This window comes from Cavia porcellus, unplaced genomic scaffold (genome assembly GCF_034190915.1).
Source record: "Cavia porcellus strain 051 isolate PalLab524CR breed Dunkin Hartley unplaced genomic scaffold, mCavPor4.1 scaffold_1, whole genome shotgun sequence".
Classification (NCBI taxonomy): domain Eukaryota; kingdom Metazoa; phylum Chordata; class Mammalia; order Rodentia; family Caviidae; genus Cavia; species Cavia porcellus.
In genome coordinates, this window is record NW_026947484.1 from 31,975,617 (window position 1) to 31,992,453 (window position 16,837).

Genomic DNA, 16,837 nt, shown 5'->3' on the forward strand with positions numbered 1-16,837 from the left:
ATGATTTCACTACCCTTTTGTCTTTACTCTCACAGCTTCATATACTGCCCTTTTGGAGTGTACTGCCTAATCTCCAAGGCCTTGTGAAATATGTGTGGGAACTTCTATGATCCTTAATCCTATAATTTTTGCATTCTGTATCCTGAAAACAAGCATTATGTAGATGATGTCAAGATCTGCTGTGATATCAAACAGTAGCTGGGTCCCCTTGGATCATTGCTGAGAAGCCTCTTTGTGCTTGCATGGCTAAACATTATGAAACAAATTTTGGGAAACCAATGTTCAAGTAAGGAGCCTATCAGTAAATGAAAATTTTACAATTTTGTGCCCTTGACCTTGTGGAAAATGTGGTCTTGCTGATTTCTGAGATGCCCTTAAACCATCTTTCCGTTTCCTGATACAAAGTAATTACGTGGCTTCTTCTTTTTTTTTTTTTTTTTGTCTTTTTCGTTTTTACCGGTACCGGGGATCGAACTCATGACTGCCTGCTTGCAAGCAGGCACTTATGCCGCTGAGCTAAATCCCCAGCCCCTACATGGCTTCTTTTAATGGTAATCTTTTCAGCAGTCATGCTTTCTATTACCTAATTTGTGGGTACATTAATTTTTGGGGGGTGCAACTTTTCCAGTTATTTAGTGTTGTGATTTACTCTTTACTTTTACCACAAATATGGCTAAAAGCAGCCAGTAGTACCAGGTGACCATCAGACTGCCTTGAAAGTTTGTTCACCAGATTAATTAGTCTACCAACTTTAATCTCAGTCTCCCACAAAGTGTCAAGACATGGGCAAAATGTAGACAGATTTTCTGCCAGAATGTAACATACATGGCCTGGAGTTCAACAGCCAATGAAGTCCTTCATCCCCATGGAAACCTCCTGAGCTGGGCGTTTACCAACCACCTTTATGTCAGCATTTGGATCTGAACTTTGACAGAATCTCCCATCAAGTTTGATTTACAGCATTCTAGGGTTTCTGTCGCTGACATTTTCAGGCCTTTCCAAACTGTTCTCTTGGACCACTTCCAAACTCATACAGTGACCCAACTTCCGTGGTATGAATTTTTGCCCTAGTCTCTTTCCCATTGATGACCTAATACCCTACACTTCCAAACTGAGGGAAGAGAGATTTCTTTTGCCTCATAGTTTCAGGGCATGGTCAGCTGGCTCAAAGGCAGGAAAAGGACGACAGAGGAAAAGGTGTTCAACACATGACAGACAGGAAGCAGAGAGAAAGTAAGGAGACACCTCCCCCCAATCACACGCTCAGTGACCCACCTCCAACCAGGCCCTGCCTCCTAATGGCACATTCAGCTATGAACTCATCTGTCACTGTTCAAAAGCCCCACTTCTTTTTAAATTAAGTTTATTGGTACATTTCAGTTATACATAATGATCACATTTATCATAAGAAATTTGTATCTATAAGTGATACTTGATTCTTTTTTCCCTGCCCCCTACCCTTCCTTAACCTCTCTGCCACTCCTTATTTACAATAGCTTTGTTTCCATTTTTCCTTCTTTTCTCATTTTTGTTTTTCCCTCCCTTCCTTTTCCCCCTCTTCCCTCCCTAGTTCCTCTTTTCATTTGAACACTTTTCCTATTTCCTAATATCTTGTCTACATTTTGGTCCTTATTCACACTTTCAGTTTCTCACACCTGAGAAACAATGTGGTATTGACACATATGTTTGATTTATTTCCCTTTAGAGTATGGTCTCAAGGTGCATCAGTTCAGCTAGAAATGTCTCAACCTTATCGTTCTTTATGGCAGAGTGGTACTCCACTACATAAAAACACATCTCTTTTATCCATTCACCAATTGATGGGCATTTGGGCTGAAAACCAACTGTGGCGCCTTAAACATGGGTGTGCACAGATTGCTGTAGGATGGTGCTTCTAGTTCTTCTGAGAATATTGTTCACAGAGCCATATTATGCTTAAATATCACTTCTTACACATTTCTTAAAGCCATGGAATCAATAACTGCTTCATTTATCGTTTTCTTCTGTTTTATCTGTTCTTCTAAAAGCCAGCAGATCTATGAAAGCCACTGAAGACTTTTTTTTTTAAATTAAGCCAGATATTTCCAAGATTTAGCTATTACAAATTGTGCTGCTGTAAACATGGGTGCACATATATCATTGTGATATGGCCTTTTGTTTTTCTGGGAAAATACCCAGGAGAGGAATAGCTGGATTGCATGGAACTTTTGATCCTAGTCTTATGTGGAATCTCTATACTGATTTCCATAGTGGCTGCACCAGTCTACACTGCCACCAACAGTGGAGCAGTGTTCCTTTTCCCCCACAGCTTCGCCAACATTTGTTACAGTTGATTTCTTTATGGCAGCCATTCTTTTCGGAGTGAGTTGAAATCTCAATGCTGTTTTAATTTGCATTTCTTGAAGGACCAGTGATGGTGAACAATTCTTCATGTATTTATTTGCCATTTGTATATCTTCATCTAAGAAATGTGTGTTCGTCTTAAAAACCCAGTTTTGGAGAGGGTCTTTGAATTTGGGGGGCTTGATGTTTTTCAATTCTTTATATGTTCTGGATATAAGTCCTGAATGAGGGGTTGCTGGCTAAAATTCTTTCCCATTCTGTGGATTTTCTTTTCACTTTGTTGGTGATTTCTTTTGAAGTGCAAAAACTTTTTAATAATATGAAATCCCAGTTGTTGATTCTTTGAAGTGTTTCCCGTGTGGTTTGCATTTTGTTGATGAATTCTCTGCCTACTCCTGTGTCTCCAAGACTTCTACCTATCTTGTCTTCCAGTAGATTTAGTGTTTCTGTTTTAGTATTTAGATGTTTGATCCATTTTGACTTTAGTTTATTGCATGATGATAAGCATGGATCTAGTTTCAGTCTTCGGCATGTGGAGAGTCAGTTTTTCCAACACCATTTATTAAAGAAGCTATGTTTCTTCCAGTGAACATGTTCAGCCTCTGTCAAATATCAGGTGGCTGAGTGTCTTTGGAGTAGTGTTTACATCTTATAATCTGTTTCATTTATCCTCAGGTCTATTTCTTTGCCAGTACCATGCTGATTTTATCACTGTATTTTATAGTTTATTTTCAAGTCAGGAATTGAGATGCTTCCTGCCTTGCCTTTGTTGCCCAGAATTGCCTTTGCTATTCTAGGTTTCTTCTCTATATGGCTTTAATGGTTTTTTACAAAGTCAATATTTGGCAAAGTAAAAGTCATGTTACATAATGAAGTTAAAATAAGCATGGAACTTGTGATACATTTGCAATTATGTGAGGATTTAAACTCCTATTGTCATCCCCTTAAAGATCAAAACAACTTATTTTAATGTTCCTTGTAAACAGTATCCTCTGGTGATTTGTAGAATGATCTGAAAGTGGCCCTAATACTTACTTCTCTCCAAGTCCTAGTGTGTTTTCAGTGTGACCACATGCACTAGATGGTGTTTCAGTCCTACTTTCTCTTCAGGGCTTTCTCCTGGGGGCGCCCCCTCCTGTCCCTTGTCTTCTTGCTCTGCTTTGCTTGGTCTCCTTCAGATGCTTTCTAGGCCAGCTGTATCTCTGTCTTTCTGGGAGGTCTCTTCACCATTGACCTGGACATTCCTTTCACCTCTCTTTAGGTAAGCCTCATTTTCTCTTGCAGTTTGTTACAGTTTATGTTTCAGAACCATCTTGAGCAATGATGTATATATAGAAATCCATTTTTTGAGACTTTTTGCACTGATTATTTGTAGTTTTGTGACACATAAATTACTCCAAACTGAGTGGCTTAAAACAAAAACAACAATAAGCATTTATTATTTTGTAGTCTCCGTGTTTGGGAACTGGGGAATAATTTAGCTACGTAGGTCTGACTCGGGGAATCACATGAAGCTGCAGTGAAGGCTATTATCTGAAGGTGTGACTGGGGACTGGAGGATCTGTTTCCAAGGTGACTCACTCAAAGCTGGCAAGTTGTTGGTTCTTGGTTGGAAGTCAGTTCTCCCCATATCAGTGCCTCTGTATCTGTTGAGCATCTTTATGACCTCCTAGATCGAAGGATCCAAGAGAACAGGACAGAAGTAACCATGTTTTTTTATGATCTACATTTGTTATATTCTGCTCATTAAAAGTCACAAACTCAAACCTATATTCAAGGGGAGATCAGTTAATCCACCTTTTTAAGTTAGGAATGTTCAAGAATTATTTAAAACTGCCACACCTTCCCTATGTAAACATATCTTATGTCTGTGTGTGCAGGGACTGAACCCAGGACCTTTACACTGATTTATATCTCCAGCCCTTTTTTTTGGTACTGAGAATCAAACTCAACCTTGTGCTTGCCACAGGTGCTGTGCCACTGAGCTATATCCTCACCTCCAGCCTCTTTTTTTTTTTATATTTTATTTTGAGACCAAATCTCACTAAGTCACTCAGTTGGCCCAGGTTGGGCTCGAACTTGTGATCTCCAGAGCATTGGGATTGTGCCACTGTGTCCCCATTCCAAGCATCTTTACTTTCACTTCCGTACTTTAAGAGTACAGAATGTCCAGAATATATAAAAGAACACAGAGAAGTATTGCATGTTTTCTCTTAAGCAGAATGTTATGATTTGTGTCTAGCTGTCTCCCAAAGCTTTGTGCAGTCATGGGAGGGTAGACTTTTCAGAGCTGGCTAAATCTAGAATGTGTAATTGATTTGTGGTCCAGTGTGGTTCAGTGAGTGTGATGGCTACACCCACCTGAGGGCTGGTAGCCTGCATACAATATAAGGGACAGAAAGAGGCTTGTGCTTCCCTTTGCTTGTTGCTTTTGCCGTCTTTTGAGGTTGCCCCTCTGCCATGTGCCACCCTGTCTTTGAGCCAGCTGATTATGGACTGAAATCTCTCTAAACTGTGAGCTAAATAAATCTTTCACCTTGGGTATCAGGTATTTTGTCTTAGCAGTGAGAAAAGTAACTAACACACAGAATTTAGGTGAGAAAACAACCTAGAAGTAGAAATGGAACTATTAAGGAAGGGGAAAGAAGCTGGGGAAAGTGAGTAGAAGTCAGAGGGTAGGTAAGAGAGGTGGTAGGAAGGGTGGCAAATCAGAACAAATCAGAATAAAACAATGCAAGCAATGCAGCACTTCACAAGACAACAGGACATCAACAGTGGCTACCATAATGTCTCTTGTTTTCTTTGAAATAGTTGACCATACCTTTACACACAATAATAGCAAACATAACAAAATAATATAAAACAATTCAAAAGAATGAAAGCATTACAAGACTTTAAAACCAGATAATAGACTTCCGGGAGAACATGGCAGACAGATAGCAGCAGCTATGGAGGCTCTCTGAAAGAACCAGCTTGGAATTCAGGAATGGTGCGGAGTAAGGAGTCATGAGCAGGTGGAGATATGCCCTGCTGACCCAAGAACGAACTGGGCTGAGAGAAACCAACTTGGAGTGCAATCCTGGTGCTATAACAGGAACAGAAAAGCCTCAGTGTGGAGGCTGGAGCCCGCGCCATTGGAAGCCGCGATTTGGGTTTCCCGCTGCACGGCGGCTGCGTCTATATCAGCTCGGCAGGGAGAGAGACGCGTGGAAGCTCTGAGAACGGGAATTGGCGAACGGAGTTGAGAGCGGGACGGGCGGGGAGCTGTGCATTGACTTGCGGTGAGGTGAGTGAGAGAAACTGACACTCTTCCCATGGTTTGGGAGACTCCAACAGAGGACATTCTGGGACTGGGCAGACTTGCGGGAGCAGGGCGCTACGGCAACTTCAGCCACGTATCCCCCTCTCAAGCGGGATTGGTGAGAAGTGCCTAGCCTATGTGACGCTGCTGGCTGAGACCCAGTGGGCTAGCACAACCCAGATCCCAGAGCCTGAGGGTGACCTGGAGTGGCGGGCCCCACAAAGGCTGCCTGATCTGCATCTTCCTGGTGTGCTGTGGTGGGCGGGAACACCTAGCCAGCGCAATTCAATCAGACTGTGGCTGACAGGAAAGGAAGCTGGGCCTCCTATATACGCTTGCATATATAAGGAACAAAGAATATGGGAAGAGGGAGCAACAAGAAAGGCCCTTCGGCCCCCAATCCTGAGAAACAGGCAATAGCAGACACCACACCAATAGACATAAAGCGCCATCTAGAGAGCCTCATAGATCAGTTCAAGAATGAAGTTATTAATGACCTGAAGCTAGAAATAAGCAGAATAGTTAGAGAAATGCTAAGCACCACCCAAGAAAAAACAGATGGTGGAATGGAAGATTAGAAAAAAAGGGGAGAATCGTTTGATGGAGAAAATAGAGAAAGCATAGAATACGTGAAGCAGGTTCAAAGAGACTACCAGGAAACTAAAAAGTCTATCGAAAACTGGCATAACAGCTTGAAAGAAACTAAGGACAGACTATTTGAACTGGAGGGCAGATTTGTAATATGGGAGAATGAAATGAAAAACTTCTTAAAAGTAACAAAGAAACAAACAGTAATAATACAAAGACTAGAAGATGATAAGAGGATCCATAACTTAAGAATTAAGAACATAAAAGAAGAAGTAGGGACACAAACAAATGAACTACAAGAGCTACTCACAGAAATAATCCAGGAGAATTTTCCTAATTTAGCAAAAGGTAAAGATACTCAGTTGTATGAAGCATACAACAGCCACCTAAAACCCAAACAGAGCAATACCAGGCATATAATAATTAAAATTCCAGAAATTCAATACAAGAACAGAATATTAAAAGCTGTCAGAGACAAGAAACAGACCACTTACAAGGGAACACCCATCAGAATTACAGCAGATTTCTCTGCACAAACCATCAAATCACGAAGAGCGTGGGGAGAAGTAATTCAAGCTTTGAAAGATAATAATCTCCAGCCAAGATTGATATATCCTGCACAACTCTCCCTGGAAATTGATGGAAAAACAAGGTGCTTCCAGGATAAAGAGGAACTAGGGGAATATGCAACCACCAATTCAACTCTACAGAGAATACTACAGGATATTCTAAAAAAGAAAAATACAAAGAATCCAGAAATAGTGGCAGAGAGGCCACAATGAATGGAGCAGAAAACAAAATGAAGAAGACAAACTGACAACTAATGACAGAAAAAGAGCTCAACAGAAATGAGGCAGAGAAGATTGGATGATAGGAACAGCTATTTTGGAGAAAATGACGTCTTAATAGGTAATACTGACTTAGTATCATCTTGTTTTGAAGTCTCATCAAGCTTTTTTTTTTTTTTTCTTTTTTCATTTTTTATCGGTACCAGGGATCGAACTCATGACCGCCTGCTTGCAAGGCAGGTGCTTATGCCACTGAGCTAAATCCCCAGCCCTCTATCAAGCTTTTGTTCTTCTGTCTCCATTGGTCTAAACAGGTTGTATCTTACTGGATTTTATTATGTATGATAGTATAAGCAAAAACTTTTAAAGACAAGGAGATTATACAGAAACCATTGTTCGTTTTCTGTTGGTTGGTTCTAAATACCCTGTAATGCTGTCATTCTCTTAAATGGTTTTACATTGTTTTGATATATTTGATGCTACAGTATACGAAGTTATACTCAAAGATTTTAAGGAAAGAGACAATATGGTAACTACTTTTATGTCAGGATTATCTTGTGGTGAAACACTATTCTGCTTAAATGGTTATGTTTTGATCTGCGCTGTTTTGCTGTTATGTCCTCTTTTATCTCAATCTCCATTATTTACTTTTTTATTTTTATCCTTTTAATTAAGGGAAAAATAAATAAAAAATAGCAGGATATATTATAGTAACCCACTTTGACTTTCCATTATCTTGATTTGAAGCCCTGTATTCCTCTCACCATCTTGTTTTTGACTGATGTCCCCCTATTCTGTTTTGCTTGATAGTACCAGGTTCGAAAGTTTAGGCAACAGCTGTGAAGATAGTGAGATTCATTATGACGCCCATTCTCGATGACTTTTATCTACTTTTGAAGACCTATAATGTCTCCAATGTTTTGGTTTTGTCGGTTTTGTTCTTTACTGTTTTGTTCAATTTTATTATAACTGATGATATAGGCAATTCTATTAGAGATAGCGGGAGGCATTATGGTAACCATTGTTGATCACCTAGTATTATGCTTTTACATTATCTATTATGTCCACCCTTTTGATTTGATTGACTCTGTTCTGTTATGTCACATTTGGTTCTACTCCCTTCTAAAAAAGTAATAAGAGCTGTGGGAGCAACAAAACCCAAAATGGGTAATTGTTATTGTACAAAAGAGAGGAAAAGAAAGTGCTCTAAACGATATAACGGCATGTATATATAAGTGTATAAGACAGATAATGATATCACTGAGTTTTATTGGATCATTGAACAGAACTGTTTGCAGTCTCACTGTTGGAATGTCCACTTTACAAGCTTTAATTTTGTGACTTGAACAGTTATTTCTAAGATGACAATATGTAATCCATTAACTAGTGATTTCCTACTGTTTATTTTTTTCTGTAAATCTGTATAACTTGTACCCTTTCTCTGCTTTTTTTTCTCCTTAAATAAAATTTAGAAAACAAAACAAAACAAAACCAGATAATAAAAAATGAACAATGACTACTATAATATCTCATTTTCCCCAAAAAGTTGTTCATACCATCACACATAATAAAATCAAATAAAACACAACAAGAAAGAACTAATCAAAAATAGAAGAACAAAAGCATGATAGGACTTAAAAACTAGACAATAGGAAATCTGCACTGGCTACTATAATGTCTTATTTTCTTCAGAATAGCTGTTCATACCATTATGCATAAAATCAAACCAAACAGAATAAAACTAAACAAATGAAAGCATTATAAGACTTAGAGCAATACAATAGGAAACCAAAATTACCATAATATATCTCATTATATACAATATAGCTGCCCCTATCATCAGACAGAGTAAATCTAACAAAACAAGACAGAACAAAGCCAAACCTACAAATTGTGAAAACAATATAAGAGTTCGAGATAAGACAAGAAATTAACACCTCTGTTGCCACCTTTCCCTTCCAGGTATTTCCTCCCCTGTCACTCTGCTCTTACAGTAGTAACTATTTTGCTTTTGGATCCCATTGACTCCTTCTGTTTCTTATGCTAGGGTTCACATGTATGAGTTTGAACTGTTTCACTCATGAACATGATCTCTAGTTGGGTCCATTTACCTACAGGAGCCTTAAGATTATTCTACTTTTTTTTTTTTTTTTTTTGTCTTTTTGAGACAGGGTCTCACTGTGCAGTTCAAGCTGGCTTTGGGCTCACTTTGTAGCCTAGCCTGGTCTGGACTCTCAACATCCTCCTGCCTCAGCCTCGCAAGTGCTGGGTTTACAGCGTGAGCCACCATGCCCGGCTTGATTCGACTTTATTGCGGTGTAGCTTTCCCTGAAAGCTTTGCATGAAAATACCGTATCTTTTTTATCCATTCTATGCTTGATGGGCAAGTTACTCTTGTTTTTTTTTTTCTGGTGTCCTGTCACATGGAACAATTGTTTTCTCTCCTTTGATTTTCATGCTATCAAATTCGTTTCCAGTTAGATGTGTTTCTTATATACATTATATTGATGGATCTTGTTTCTTGATCCATTCTCGCTGTGTTTCTTTTTATTGCTGACCTGAGGCCGTCTACATTAATGGTTACAATCAGCATACATTGGTTTGTCTCTGCCCTGCTATCCTCCTGTTGTTGACCCTCCACTTTTCCCCTTCATTCAGTTGCCTGTGTGGTTTGTCGATCCTCTTCTGCTGCTGTTCCTGGAACCGTAATCAGCTTTATCTCTCTGTAGAGTTGGTTTGATAGTCATGAATTCCTTCAGTTGTTCTTTATCATGGAAGTATCTTATTTTTCCATGAATTTTGAAAGACAGTTTTGCAGGGCAGATCAATCTGGGTTGGAAATTGTTTTCTTTCAGGGTTTGAAACACCTTACTCCGAGCTCTTTTTGACTTGATTTTTTGTGTTGATAAGTCTGTTGTAATTCTGATTAGTTTCCTTTATAGGTGATCTGTCTCTTTTCTCTAACAGCTTTTAATCTTCTGTTCTTCTGCTGAATTTCTGGAATCTTGATTTTTATATGTCTGGGTGTAAATTTACTTTGGTTATGGCTAGTTGGAGTCCTATAGGCCTCACTTAGTTCTGTTGTGTTCTAACTTCTAGTATTGCATTTGAGAAGTCTTTTGTTTTGATTCCTGATCCTCACCTGTTTTATTCATGACCAATTTTAGAGTTTTGCAAGGTTGGAAAAGTGAGAATGAAGTTTAAAAAGAATGAAGAGAGATACAAGAATAGATAAATGGTACTCTTTAATGCATAACTTTAATGTCTTTAGAAATATTTTCAAGATTTCAAACACTTCAGTTTCATTGTGGATTTTTAAAAAAAATATAGAGTATGATTAGTGTACTTACAGAATTTCTGTTTAGCCTATTGCAAATTTATCAATAGGAAAGGAAAGAATACACTAATTTTTGATATTCTTCCAAGCATAAGGCTTATCCCTCTAGCTCTGCCTTTAGAGTTATGTTTAGCCAGGGAAACTGCCAAATATTTATACCTGATATAGGGCCTTGACCATGGAGAAGTCCTGCTCTCCATTATTCACTGATAAATAGCACATTAGGCCTGGAATATTTAATAAGACTTTACCAAGGTCAAGGAACAAGCAAAAGAAGTGTAGAGGCTAGCGTGAAGTGTGGTAATTTTTCATATGACACTGAATTTTAGTTTTCTTTTTTTTTTTCCACTCGGGTTTGAACTCAGGGCCTTCACACGGATCTGCATGCCTTAGCCCTTGCTTATTTTTTATTTGAGACAGAGATTTGCTAATTTGCCCACGTTGGGCTTGTTTTAGTGCTCTTCTGGTTTGCTTTCCTTGTGATTCTCGGCTTGCCTAAAATTGACAAAAGCAATCTTTTCTGTACCACCCTGGAAAACAGCTAAGCACACAGAGAATGTAAATTATTTCAAACTCGAAAGAGAGGACATTGTGATTGACTTCAGGCATGCTTCCTCCATGGTGTGTTCTGTGTCTTCCACAAGAAGTCTTGTCTGACTGTCACAGTACCATCCACAAGACGGTCAGATCTTCCAAACTGCAATAGCCTTATATCCTTTCTAGAGATAAACATGTGGCAGTGGGTTGGAAATTTATCATAGGCTTTAATGTAATGTATCTGTACATTGTATTTATACATATTTTATAGTTTTATATAATAAGGATTGCAGTGTTATATAATTTTTGAAAAATGGGCTAGACTAGTAAACCTGGATTCTAGGCTGGTCTACCTGCAAACTATCTTATCTCTTTTAGCAAGTGAATCTGTCATAGTTGTCTGGAGAGTTTTGAATATAAACAGTCTGTTATTTTGACTACAACTGAATTATTTTAAATAATTATAAAATTTGTACCCAAATCTTTCTCTTTGTGATATATTGGTCTTTGTGATATGTTCATCTATTTAATCTGGTGGTGAGGTATTAAAGGCCCAATTATTGCCCTTTGAAAAAAATATAACCCATTTTTTAATGGCTTACTTTATATAAGAGGTTCTTCATTATGGTGATAGGTGGGAACTGCTAATATTTAAGGGAGGCCATAAGAGTTTGTTATGAATAAATATTCTTTATCACATAACAACCTAGATGTTCTTAAGCAGAATGTAATTTCATGTAATTAAATCTACATTTAGATTCTATGCTTTACAGTTCTATTTCTTTGATAAAATTTTAAATTGAAGTAAAAAAAAGCAATCAAAAGCATCATACATTAAAGGAGCCAAACATGTTTACTGGAACATGTATATGTAAAGTTCTTTGGTGCTTAGTTAAATAGACCTGGGTTTTCTCATGATCGTTCTTTATTTTTCCAGAGTGAAAAACTTTTATTGTATGATACAGTCCAGAGTGAGCTAGAGGAAAAGATAAGAAGGCTTGAGGAGGACAGGCATAGCATTGACATTAGCTCAGGTAAGGGGCATACGGTGATGGTGATGTTTGTGATGCTGGCCCTTCTACCACAGTGTCTCATATTGTCTTCATCTTCTGAAATTACTGTGTAAATGAAATGTCCCGATAGAAAAGAGGGGACTTCCAAAGAACTACAATTGTGATTGTGATTGTTACTTTGATATGAATGTACACTTTAGAGAGATGTAAAAAATTCTACTTCATGGAACACATGAAGTGCTGACCCCACAGAGCATAGAAGTGTGACAGGAAAACTACTATGAGGCTAGTACTGGAAAAATAGCAACAGTATATGTTCTCCTCTGGAAATCTTAAGAGACTGTCATGTGGGGAAAGGACTGCAAACCTTTTTGACAGAATCAAACCATAGTAAGTGGAGAGGTGTAGCTTTTTTGTCTTAGAAAAAAGAAACACTTATTAGTAATTAGATTAATCCAATGTGAAATAGGCTACTTTGGAGGTATTGATAGAAGGGTTTTCTATGAATATTCGTGAAATTCACTGGGAAACAGGAGAGACCAAAAAATAACAAAGGCAATCCTGGGCAACAAAGGCAAGGCAGAAGGCATCATAATCCCTCACTTGAAATAATACTACAAAGCTACTGTGGTAAAATGGGCAAAAAAACAGATCTGAAGACAAGGGTAACAGATTAGAAGATGCAGACACAACTGCAAACACACTCAGCCACCATGTCTTTGACAAAGGAGCCAAACATGTTTACTGGAAGAAAGACAGCCTCTTTAATACATCGTGCTAGAAAAATTGGTTTGCCACACGCTGAAGATTAAAACTAGACATGTCTATCACCATGCACTAAACTAAAGTCAGAATTAATCAAAGATCTAAATATTGAAACAGTATTAGCACTAAATCTAGCACTAAAATATTAGCACTAAATCTAATTGAATACAAAGTAGGTAGAAATCTTGAAGGCATAGGGTAGGCAGAGACTCATGAACAAAACCCAAACTGCATGGAAAATACTACAAAGAATCGACAAATAGGATCTTATCTTATTAAAGTCTTTGTACTTTAAAAGAAATCACCAACAGTGAAATTTTCCCACAGAACAGGAAAAAAATGTAGCCAACTGTCCCTCAGACACAAAGGACTTCTATCTAGAACATATAGAGAATTGAAAAAGATTAGACCTCCCTAACTTCAAAGACCTAATCCAAAAATGGGCATCTGAGATGAACACACACTTCTCAGATGAAGATATACAAATGGCAAGCAAATATATGAAAAAAGGTTGAACATCATTTGTCTTTTGACAAATGCAAATTAAAACAACACTGAGATTCCATCTCACATCAGAAAGAATGACTGTCATCAAGAAATCAACCAATAACAAATGCTGGCAGTGTTGTGGTGAAAAAGAAATCCTTCTCCACTGTTGGTGGGAATGTAGACTGGTGCACCCACTATGGAAATCAATGTGAAAATTCCCCAAAAAACTAGGATTAGAGATTCCATTCAACCCAGCTATTCCCATTCTGGGTGTCTTCTCCTTAGAATTAAAACATCATACTACAGTGATCTATGTGCACCCATGTTTATAGAAGTGTTACTTATAATAGCTACATCTTGGAAACAACCTAAATGCCCATCAACTGAGAAATGGATAAAAAAGATTTTTTTTATATAGTGGAGAACTGCTCAGCCATAAAGATAAACTCAAGGTTTTTATTGGTAAGTGGATGCAACTTGAGACCATACTCATAAGTAAAATAAATCAGACTTGCATGTGTAAATATCAAATTGTCTCCCTAGTGTAAGAAACTGAGAGTAAGTAAGATCCGAAATGTTTAATACATATTGTGAAACTGCTCAGAAGGAAAGAATAAATGGGGGAGAACAAGAAGCCAGCCACAGCCAGCACGCAGGCTAGGAGACAAGAAAAGCCAAGATGTCATATGTCTCCCCCTGCCCAGTCTCCATAAGCAACCAGGAAAAACACAGATGATGATAGCTATTGAGATAAAATACAATTTAATGCTTGTAGTGTTTAGTGTTTCATTGACTTTGTAGACCTAAGGCTGGTAATCTGATCATGTATTTAGAGGATAACACTATGCAATATAGCATCTGTATGGAATTTCCTTCTGAAGGTGGTAGCCATTGTTAAATCTCTATTATCTTGTTTTAAAGTCCTGTATCATTTTCATTGTTTTGTTTGGTTTGTTTTTATTCTGCTTTGTCTTGTTTGATTTTATTATATCTGATGGCATGGGCAGCTGTTTCAAAGATAAGAAGATCTATTATGGTAGCCATTTTGGATTTTGGATTATCTTGTTATGTGTCCTATGTTGTGTTCATTGTTTTGTTTTTATTGGTTCTGTTCTATTTTGTTTTGTTTGATTTTACTGTATCTGATGGATGGGCAGCTATTTTGAGGACAACAAGGGCATTATGATAGCCACTGGTCATTTCCTATCTTGTTTTAAAATCCTATATCATTTACACTGTTTTGTTTTGATTGGTTATATTCTTTTATTTTGCTTAGTTTTATTTTTAAAATAAATTATAAAATAATAAGTTGGGTGGCAGAAAGGGAAAAAGAAGGAAGAGAAGAGAATACACAGATATGTTCATATATATATATATATGAACATGTATAATTATCTTAGCTATCATATATATATATATTTCTGTTCATTGAAAAGTACAGTTTGTGCTTATATTGTTTGATCAAATTTTATGCTTATTTCTTGTAATATGAGCAACTACTTAGAAGATAACAATACGCAGTATATAAACTTATTCTATTATCTTTTGAAATTCTCTATTATTTTATTGTTTTTTCTCTTTAAAATAAAATTATTAAAAAAGATTTTCTACTTTGGGTGAAAGATTACTAGGTTATCTTAAAGCTCTTGAGTGTGTATTATTTCACCTGCTAAAAACTTATTTCACTTATTTTACAGTAGGCACAGTGGATCACATAGTCTGAGATCTAATTCCAGGGTTCCTTCACCAAGTATTTGAGTGATCTGGGACAGATACTTAGGTTTTTCTAAATCAGTCTTCTTGTCTATAAAAGGAAAGTAGTAAGAATATCTACCTCAGAGATAGCTTGAGGATTAGGTTGGATTATATGATACATAATTTGTAAAGCACCTGACATACAATGATAATTTTTAACTATAAGTGTCAAATTAATTTTTGCTTTAATAAAGATAGAGGAAACTTCATGTATATATAGCTGCTCATGAAATTATATATATTATTTCCCCACAAAAGTATTAATATAGTTTTATAAATAAATAAATAAATACCATCACAACATTACATAATACTTTTTCCTCCTGTGGTTACCAGAAATCAGCTAATACTCCCATTTTTATTTGCTTGCCAGAGCTGTGGAATGACGAACTTCAATCTAGAAAAAAGAAGAAAGATCCTTTTAGTCCTGACAAAAAAAAGCCAGTTGTTGTTTCAGATATCCTTTTCCAAATTCTCTGGGTTTTTCCCCTTGGTATATGTTTCTACACTGTGCATACCTTTGTAACTTTCTCTTGTATATATTAACTTTATTTATGTGGTCCTGTAATAAGCAAAGAAATGCTTTCTAAAACTGACAAAAGGCAGAAGATATAATTTAGATTAAGATGGGAGCAGGAAGGGGAAAACTTTAGCCACCATCATGACTTTGAAAATTCATGTGGTTTCATAGTCATGAAAGCTTTGATGTGGAGCAAATGTTTTAGTATACACCATGATTCGTTTCACAGGTACTTTTTAAAGAACATTTTTCCTGTGTTCAAAATTGGAATATCCTTGAATAATAACTGATATGTACAGTTTTAGTGGTCCTGTGTCACCATCCTCCTGCCCTTGGTTCTTTCCCCATCTACCTTGAAAACAGTGCTTAAGTTGATGATATATTTTAGAATTGATGATATCATGGGATTAAGGGAATATACTTAGGCCATCTGAAATATGAAAATATATCAGAAATTAATAAATAGTATCTTGATTCTAAGGAGGTTTTTTTTGTTTGTCTGGTTTTTGTTTTTTTGAGACAGGGTCTTGCTATGTAGTCTAGGTTGGTCTTGAACTCACTGTGTTGCCCAAGCTGTCCTCAAACTTGTGGTAGTCCTCCTGCCTCAGCCTCCCACATGCTGGGATTACAGGCATGCGGCATCACATCTGGCCTATAATTAGAAATCAAAATTCAGGATCCCAAAGAATTATGTCCAAATATCATTGTTATATGTTCTGAAAAATAGAAGTTTGGAAATAGAATTCAAAGTGTGATACTGTATTTTCCTGTCCCTTTCCCTTTCTTCTGTCCTTTGTTTTATTTTATTTTATTTTTTTCTTCTCTTCCCTCCCTCCTTTCTGCTAGGGCTACAGCCCTGGTTTCACCTATGCTGGGCAAGAACTCTACTCCTGAGCTACTCTCCTAGCCCAATAGTGATTTTTTTTTTCCAGCTGAATTAACCTTGACTTTTCAACGTCCATATATTGTTTATATGCTACAAGATCTTGATATTCTTGAAGACTGGACAACAATTAGGAAGGTATGATTAAAGAATGGTGAAACACAAGTATATTTTGATTGTCTACTTTTTAAGATTTTATGTTTTTCACTAATATATCTAAATACTATAAATATATTTTGCTTTGAAACGTGTTCTTTAAGGCAGTTAATACTATTATAAGTAACAGTGGATTTTAAGAGTATTTTAGAGACATGCCAGAAGTTTGTATTTTTTCTTTAACAATATAATCATTTATGCAGGATTATAAAAAGGATTTATTTAGTTTACCCAAAAATAATGATATCAGCATTCTGTGCCTAGAGCTCAGCCTGGCCCTATCATGGAAGGTGCTCAGTCGTTATTTGCTGACTGAATAAAAGTAAACACTTGAACCCTTACTATGTGTCCTAATATTAAAC

General features: G+C 37.0%; 1 protein-coding gene across 1 annotated transcript in view; it reads left to right on the forward strand.

The window, feature by feature from the left end:
* Brms1l (BRMS1 like transcriptional repressor) overlaps positions 1-16,837 on the forward strand; it is a 39,451-nt gene that overhangs the window by 15,718 nt on the left and 6,896 nt on the right. The window contains exons 5-7 of the mRNA XM_003471890.5: positions 11,832-11,928; positions 15,290-15,373; positions 16,393-16,457. Of these exons, the coding sequence (XP_003471938.1) occupies positions 11,832-11,928; positions 15,290-15,373; positions 16,393-16,457 (246 nt within the window). The remainder of the gene's footprint in view (positions 1-11,831; positions 11,929-15,289; positions 15,374-16,392; positions 16,458-16,837) is intronic.